Below are 9,191 nucleotides of genomic sequence, written 5' to 3' on the forward strand. Positions count from 1 at the left end.
AAACTAAAAGGATATTCATAAAAATTTCTAAATAATAAAGTTTTAGCTTTAAAGTAATGAACTAATGGCGTGAAAGCGTGTATTTTTGTGGAAAAAAGTGGACGAATTACCGAAAAGTGGAAGGATGGACAGGTCTGCATTTTGGTAAAACGGATCTCATGTAAAATATAAATTGTAGGACGAAGTTTGATAAATTTACTCTTTGCAAGATTACAAGAATTTATTGTATATTGAAAAAAAATTCTAATTCATAAATTGTTGTCACATTCTTAATGACGTCATACATAACGCCCTCTCTGTTGATATGTTTCAAACATTTTGCATAGAAACAGCATCAAGGATTAAATGTACAACGTGACATTTGTTCTTTTTTCTTGGAGGATTCTTTCACTTGGTTTTATTTAAAATAGGGAAAACTTCATCATCAGTATCCCGATCAACCACGTTTGAGGTTAAGTAACGTGCATATGGTCGGATATAATTGTTGAAGTAAATTTCTGATGGATGGAATGGAGTTTGGAGTTAATGCTTAGTATCCCTGCATAAATATCCGATTATTTTAGTTGTATTATTTCTATATAGAAAGATTGATTTGATTTTTTCACACATAAACATATACCACGGGACCAAATAGAATGTGTTGGAAATATTCCTGCGAAGCAATTGGCCATCAACAAAGAGACTCCGCCCCGCGAGATTTGAGATATCTGTCTCCAGTGTCCGCACTCGTCGGAACTTGTCGCAAACGCCAATTGTCAACCGTTTTTAACAATGTAATCCGGGAATATTAATTTCACTGATGATCTGTTAATGAGAAGAAATTTTCGTCATATCCGTGAAGACGTGGGTTTGAACTAAGTACGCGATAATTTGTGTTCTCGATCATTCTCAACTAAATTCGGCTATAAAAGACAAGGATCGCATTAGATCCCCCTAGAATAACAGAAAGAGGCTTAAAAGAACACTCAGACATGAATGCTTTACATCTAATGTGTTTGGTGGTACTGTCTCTGACTTTACTCGGAAATTATATCTGCTCTTCGGAACCACAGCAGTATTATGGGGACGGTGACGAATTTGCCGAACCAACTGAAGAACAGGTATATTACATAAACATTTCAAAAATTATGAAACAACTCATTCAAACAATGTTTTCTTTCTCTGCTTTACTGGAGAATTTTAGTCAGTTCGATCCACTGAAACTTAAATTTAAGTCATGCAATTTATTTCAGATTATTTGGTGCTACTTTATTCTTGGAAATTCAATTACACGGTATTAATTAAATATAAAATAACTCATTCCAACAATGTTTTTCCCTGCCGTAATTCTGATACTGAACAAACGTAGTCATTATTATTGTCCAGTTTGATCTCTTTAGTATGCAATTTATTTCAGTTTACTTTGTGTTACTTTATTCTTGGAAATTCAATTACACAGTATTTATTAAATATACAATATCTCATTCCAACAATGTTCTTTCTCCCCTCCTTAATTTTAATATTTTGAACATATTCTCCAGTTCGATTTCTGTAATAATTATTTTAAAAATATTATTTGGTGTTACTTCATCTTTTGAAAATCATTTAATTAAGAAATAAGATATCATATTTTAAACTCTTATCGAGATATAAATACGGGTTGGTCATGTGATCAAATCAATTAAAGCCCGAAGAGACTTTATGGTAGATCACATGCCAACCCGTATCTATATCTCAATTAAAATTTTAAAATGAAACCTCAATACGTGTGTATATATTTGAGACTGCTTTACAACGTATATTAAGTACAAAAGTTTTAAACCCATAAAATGATTTAATTTTTTCAAACCTCAACGGTATAAATGATTGTCTTGAACTCGTCTACCACTTATGAAACACTGTGAATCACGTCAATCGTTTATGGCTGAACAATGAAGTTAAGGACACGAAATAACCCTTTTTTTTCCTTTTTTTTTAACACAGAATTAATTACGCCTTGCAGTGATTTTTTGGGGCCAATTTGGGGCCGAAATTCGGCAACAGTCCCAATTGAAAATATGTCTGTATTTTCCCAAAATGTAGTGGAAGCTTTCCCAAAGAAAAACTTACAAAATATTTGATTAAATTCAGTTTGTTTATTGCATGTTTTTCAGTGAAGTTCAAGCAGGTTTTGCTGTTCAGCCATGTTGGATTTCTTCATGATTAGATAATTCATACCACTATTGTTCATGATGCAAGTAATTAGATAATTCATACTAAGAATAGTCTTGATTTGTTATAACAATTGTTTGTTAAAGTAATACAAAGACAAAAAACAAAGCTTTTTGACAATGCTTTTTAAGTGACTGGGTTTTCTGGGAGATTCCCAATTTAGCCTAATTGACGCTGAAATTCCCAATTCTGAGGGCCCCAGCCCCCAGTCCCAAAGTACTGGAAAAAAAAACACTGCCTTGCTAAGATAGTGTTAAATAAAGGAAAACATTTGCAAATGTAAATATAAAGTATTCATTTGCTTTTTCCTTAAAAGAAGGAATCAGTATATTGTTTAAATAAAAATTTGATGGATTTTTTGGTATTTTAACTTTGCCATGAAAAATTAAAAACGGTCAGGTTTCTCCTGACACAACGATCTTTATATCTTTCCAGGAGTTTCCTGCCTTTCAATTGTGAAATTCCGAGAGATTCAATGATGTATTTGCATTTACGTTTTGTCGACATATTTATAAATGTCCCTCAGCCCATACTTAGACAAAACATAACGGCTGTGTATCTTGTAGTTTTGACAAAACAATCACCGCCACGCGTCAGTTTTATCAATGGAATTTTTTTTTCGACTAATCTAAAACTACTGGACGGTGACTTAAATCTCCGGTATTACAAGAAGCGTGTTACATATTTTCAGAAATCCGTCTGAAATTTGTTCCTATGAGGCAATAACGCATAACTTGTCTCAATTTTTTAGCCCTAGTATAAACCCTATACGCAGACTTTATGTATTTTATATATTGCTGCAAATTTAATTTCTTGAAAGCAAATTCCAAGTTATGTGTGGCACATACATGTATTGCCTTTCTCATTCTCACTTATTATTATTCCCGTGAGTTTCCACTATGGCGTTTGGAATTTTCCAAATTTCTCTGACGGGACATTTTTACGGAATATACATAATGTCAAATTGGAGTATAAGAATGTCAAAAGTTTCTACTTCCATTTTTACGGAGGATCGAATCGTAAAAAGTAAAACTTTCATGTAATTAACAGATTTCTGTCGATTGACATTCGGGGATGACTTTTTCATTGTCCAGAAATCCATATGATCCCATCTTAAAAAACAATTCACTGTAATTATTTCTTTCTTTTAAAATTATTTCTATCGATTCTTTAAACGCCAAGCACCTTACTGAACTTTATAATATACTTTTTATGTCGTTTTATTATTATTTTTTTTTTTAATTAGATAAGAATTATTTGTAACATTTTGCGTATTCTGGAGCATGATACTGTAATCACAAGCGCACCTCTTGTTTTCATACTGTAAATAACTGAACTACCCTTTTTTTCCCGACCCTATATGACAATGGCGCTACTGTGAGAAAATGTTCGTTAATCGACGCATAAAGCTTCTATTTGACATCTGCTCTATAAACATGGCCTTAATATTTAAATCTGTCAAAAAGTGAGCGACATTCTCCAAACATTAGGTTCATTAAATTGACCTTTGGACTAATTTCCTTCAGAGGTTCTAACAAATGTATTTCTCTACTTGTGGTGATTCTAAGGGATTTGACCTTATTGAATTTACAGTCGTACATCCACGCAACGGTTCCTAAATTTCTTTACAAATATCATGTCAGTTTAATATTTTTTCTCATTCTTTCCTGCAAAGTGACTTGAATTGTTATACACGTACTTTCAGCATGGGGACTACAATGTACAATTAAGTCAATTAAAAATGCACCCAATACAGTCATACAGAATTGTTCTGAATTAATAATGACCTGGATCACGCAGGAAATCTAGTGGGTTCAGCATTTATAACCAGTGGGAGTAAATAAGTATTTATCGCGAAATTGTCTTCGATGTATTAAACTGCATGAGTTGAATCCGTTAGGAGTTGCTAATTTTATCGGCTCGACAATTCTCAAATATTTTGTAATTAGGCGATGTTATTTCTTATTTATTTTTTGTTGTTGTTAAAGTGCAAAATACATGTACCTTACTAACAATCCATTAATTTCAACTAAAGTGGGTGTTGCAGTCCTTCTGTTATTTTCCCTAAAGTTGTAGCAGTTTAAAACAAAAATTTCAAGTAACAGAAAACGGTCTTAAATTTTTTTCAGATACAACGGTATATACAGCACAATGTAGAACAATATTTAGAAACTGCATATCGACTACCAAATTGCCATTAAATGAAGTGTAAATTAGCCATATAGCAAAATAAGTATCGTTTTCTGTTTTTCAAATAGGGAATCCCCATTGTTCTGAAAATTGCCTCCTTGAAAGAGAATGAATTTGATATACGCATAAAGAGACAGGATTTTTCTTCAAAACTGAAATTTCCGATTTTTGTTTCAAAGAGGCATATTTTTGAAAATCACAAAAATCGAATAAAAATTATTATCCACCCGAAATGGAAAATGTGCACATAAAATAGCACTAAATACTTCAGTATCGGAGCTGGTCTGGTGGTAAAGCGTGCGGACTCTTAGTAAAAATTCTTTTACTCGAGATTGGGTTCGAATCCTGGAATGGCTGGTACATACATATTTTTTTCTTAAATAATGGAAGTACAATGTAACATCTCTCTTGAGACAGAAAGAGAGAGGGAGAGAATGTCAGGAAGTTAATGGGTAATATTTTAAATGCACGCAGAATTAAATTGTTTTCCTTGATATTGTGATCTAAATCAAATAAGACATACATTTAGTGGCGATGTCTTAAAAAATAAAGTACTTTCATTTTAAATAATTTAATTTTTTCATACTCATTTCGTTTCATTATTGTTTTGTTAATTAGTTGATCAGATTTTACTTGAAACAATTAAATTGAAATGACTCAATGGAATTTTTTGGATATTGCATCAACAGCGTGATTATTGGACACATTTTTATATACGTATTAAAAAAAATTAACGCATGCTGTCTACAGCACATCTTTCAAAATGATTTGCGAGATGCACTTGCCATTAATTGTGCTTTTTATCGTTCTAACTTATGGCGACAGTGACCATAGATGTGAAAAAACTTATCATCTCGCCAGTCTATAGGATAGTATTTATTTAAAGTCGGATAAATCAACAAGATAGGAAAAACTATGCATGAAATAATTGTAAAATGTGAAATGTTTCGTTATAACAAGCTGGACATACCCGCCGTATAAATAAAGTCATCTACCTAGTATTATCGATCTATATTTAGACATAACTCTTCAGGCGTTGTGGGTATTTAAATGTCCTTCTCGATACAAGGAATAATCGCGAGTTTCTGCAACACCCTCTTTGTTTAGTCTTTTTTTTTTTTTTAGAATACATGTAAATGTTAAAGATGCTAACATTTTCCACTAGAAACAAAGACTATCCATCCTGAAAAAAGTCTTGAAAAATATCTTGTTTTACATATTGTTCTTATCGTAAAGAATTTTTTTTTTGGCTTTATGAAAGTGTCATTACAATTTCATTGTTATGACAATAGGAATAAAGACACCTCGAAATACCTTTACAATTCGAAAACACAGGAATCGTTTCGTTTTGCGTGAAGGAATTGACAAATATGTTTAAAAAGAGAGACAATATGAATTAAAATTGGGGGCAAACGTCGTTTTACAGAAAGGGCTGAACGATTTGGACGAGTAAGTTCTATCAATATTATAATTAAACACATAATATAAAAAAGTAGTAATCTCATGTGTCAAGAATTGTCGAAAAATGAAGAAATTAGTGTACCGCAAAAATCCAATAGGATATGATCCTTGGTAAAAAATGAGAAAAAAGATTAACATTTTTTTTTTCAAATTATTTTTATTTTAATACAATTGGAAAGTAATGCAAATTCCACGAAGTGGAAAACTAACTACGCTCGACATCTTTACGTTTGGTATTTTCAAATAAAATGAAGATTGTGCATCAAAAGCAAACTCATGCAAAGAATTGGAACTTTAACCTTCATCGGGCTTGTAAAATTTCGAAATGGCACAGATATATATTCAACGTGAAATCACAGTAAATTAAAATATATTCATTACAAGATTGATTAATCAGCATGTTAAATAGTTCATTCTATTGTTAGACTGGGAAGTGATGAAAATTAGTCAGAAGTTGAAACCAACTTAAATCTAAATCTAATCAAATGGCGTACATAGGCGGAGGGTAATAAATTCTCGCGGGTAATTATCAAACATGGCCTTCATCAATACCCTGCTGAGGAAAATTCACCACATCCTAAAACATAATTACTAATATCAATATCAAAGCCCAAGCTCTGTCATTTGGAAGTGTTTTACCCTAAAATGACAATTTGTTCAATCACAGTTGCAAGACACGAAGGAATGGAATTAATTTTGATCAATTAAACTGATACGAATTTCTGAAATCAGTTTAAATTTCAATACGACAGTTTCCACATGTTATTTTTGTACATTTTTTTATTTACATTTCACGAAGCATTAAATTAGTTTTTTTTTAGATGTTCACAATCACAAAAATTCGTATAAAAATCAATTATTAACATTTTACATCCCTCTTTAATTTCCAGCGAATGATGATAAATGATCAATTCAAAAGACAGCTATTGAAAAATTTGAACCAACTCCGAGACAACGGAAAGTTGAAAAGACTAATGGCTCAAAAAAGATTTTCTACTGACAGACAAACAAGAGGTGAGAACGATAATATTTTTTTTGTCACCGTTTTTGTAAGATAATACTGACTTGTTATAGAATTAATAAAATGATAGGAAATGGTGGTGTACCCGATAACAATATAACTTGAATTGTCAAGGTCAGTATACATTTTTTCTATTAACATTTACCGTTTCTTCTATTAGGTGGTGTAGCATTGTGTTTGTGGAAAGTGTGTCCGGCTGGTCCATGGCTTGTACAGAAGTAAAATCACCAAGACCGTACCAAATCCAAATCCAGTCTGTACAGAGTGCCGCCTCATTAATATTTAACTGTTCCATTTCCATTGTCAACAATAAACTATACGATGTTGCACAATTAATACAATAGTTGTATATAGCGTTTTTGACATTGAAGAAATAGGTAAAGCTAGATTTCATGTCATAAATGAGTAAACAAGTGATTGTTTGAAGAAACTTCTTAATGACGCTGAGTTTATATCCTGCCTGGGCTTTTTTTTCTGTCTTACTGATTTGGTGCTGAAAAGTATGTTTACTAACAAATATTACATGCATGTACTAATAAAAATAAATAGTCCTACAAATAAATTTTTCTGCCAGTTGCGATTGTGCAAAACATCCACAGCTGTTAACACCAGGTACTTACATATTGATGGTTTGAGTTATGAGAAATACACGTGTTACTTAGAATGGGCAACTTCGTGAAAACAGTTCAAAAGCTAAGGATTTCGAGATTCAATTAAGCGTTTACAATAAATATCACGTTATTTTAATATTTGCTACTAAACTGATAATGTTATGAAAATGGATCTCCTTTTGTACTCCTCTAACTGTTTATAAAGAATAAATATGTAAAGTGGGAAAATCGTGGACCATAATGAAGAAACTTGGGAGATTAGATTTCTGTATAGAAACACTGGTATAATTATGAAAATTGTAATATTTCTTTCCTTCATTTGGTTCTATATTTTGCTGTATCCTTAATTGAGATTTGTTCTTCTGTATGGAACGCCATTGCTGCCTTCTGTTATTTGTTTCATGATAAGATTGTTCTTTTTCATAATATGCTGTGGTTATTAATTGTTAAAATGGTGCTTTTTTAAAGCATGCTCTGTTTAATTTTAGTAAAGATGGTGGTTTTTAATTATTTACCGTTATCTTTATGATTAGATGGTACTTTTTTACATAAGGAAGTCGTTGCCTTCCATACTTTTTTTCTAAAATGACGAAAAGTTGATGCTGCTGTTGAGTTAAACTACAGTTGAACTTCATTACATCGATATTAAGAAAATAATAATATATTGAATGAGCCCTGAACACCGTTTTGAAAGTTTAAATTTTTTTTCAGAGTTCTTTTTATTGTACACGAAGAGATTAATAACTCGGAGTTTGTAATAAAAACATATTTATTTTAGAAATGGTAGGGTGCCCCTTTCTGACCTTGAAAGTTACTTTTAAAGAGACACAATGTAGTGGTTATACAAACACTTCGTTTATATCCGTACCATAAATCGAAATATTAATTAAAATTATAAGTTTTGACAAACTAGAGCTCAATTGCACTGTAAAGCAAAGAAATAGTGTAATGTACTGCATACTCATACGTATCTTAGTTTACTGAAAATGTATTATATGTAGTGTGTACGATATTTTGCGGAAATTCCTTTATAGTGAATTATCAAATTTGCGTTTGACTAGGAACAAGATGAACATGTAAATGTTATAACAATCATCCTTTCTGTCTGTCTGTTTCTCTCAACAAAATCTGTTTCGGGATACATGTATACCATAGTTTTTCATAAAGGAGGTTAAATGATGTAATTGTGAAGATAACGAACAGTGATAAATCCAGTAAACAATACATATCTGTGAACAGGGCAGAAACACAGATCCCTGCAATCACAAGAGGTGGGATTAGGTGCCTTGGATGAGTAAGAATCCTCGGTTACTCGGCTGCACCAATAAGTTGATTATACATGTACAAGGATATCAACAGTCTCGGATAAAGTTAGCATTTGGTAAATTCTATGGTCGATACAATTACCTTGTTAGCAACTACAATCTATCGTTAAGTCGAACGTTGACCGACGTTATTCAATCAAATTGTTCGGCTTATATTTTCACACTGAATTTTTTACGGATTTTCCGTTTGTCCATGAGCACACGGCGGGTGTGACCGGTCGACAGGGGATGCTTGCTCCTCCATGTTACCAGATCCCACATCTGATATTTTTGGGGGTCCGTAATTGCTCTACTCCCAATTTATATTGTTCCAATGGACTTTTGAGCTTGATTACCGCTTGTTATCTTTATATTTCATAACCTAAAAAAAAAAGAAAGAAAAAAAAGCAATAA

The 9,191-nt window shown here is 32.0% G+C and overlaps 1 protein-coding gene across 1 annotated transcript; it reads left to right on the top strand.

Moving 5' to 3' along the window:
* Positions 1 to 689: 689 nt before the first annotated feature.
* LOC133205874 (uncharacterized) lies at positions 690 to 7,424 on the top strand. The gene is made up of 3 exons (XM_061341761.1): positions 690 to 1,100; positions 6,732 to 6,855; positions 7,023 to 7,424. Exons 1-3 carry the CDS (start codon positions 972 to 974, stop codon positions 7,082 to 7,084), a joined length of 315 nt encoding a protein of 104 aa, XP_061197745.1. The 5' UTR covers positions 690 to 971; the 3' UTR covers positions 7,085 to 7,424.
* The last annotated feature ends 1,767 nt before the right edge of the window (positions 7,425 to 9,191 follow it).

Source organism: Saccostrea echinata, unplaced genomic scaffold, assembly GCF_033153115.1.
Source record: "Saccostrea echinata isolate AGI-Se365-2 ecotype Australia unplaced genomic scaffold, CSIRO_AGI_Sech_v1 ptg000054l, whole genome shotgun sequence".
NCBI lineage: Eukaryota > Metazoa > Mollusca > Bivalvia > Ostreida > Ostreidae > Saccostrea > Saccostrea echinata.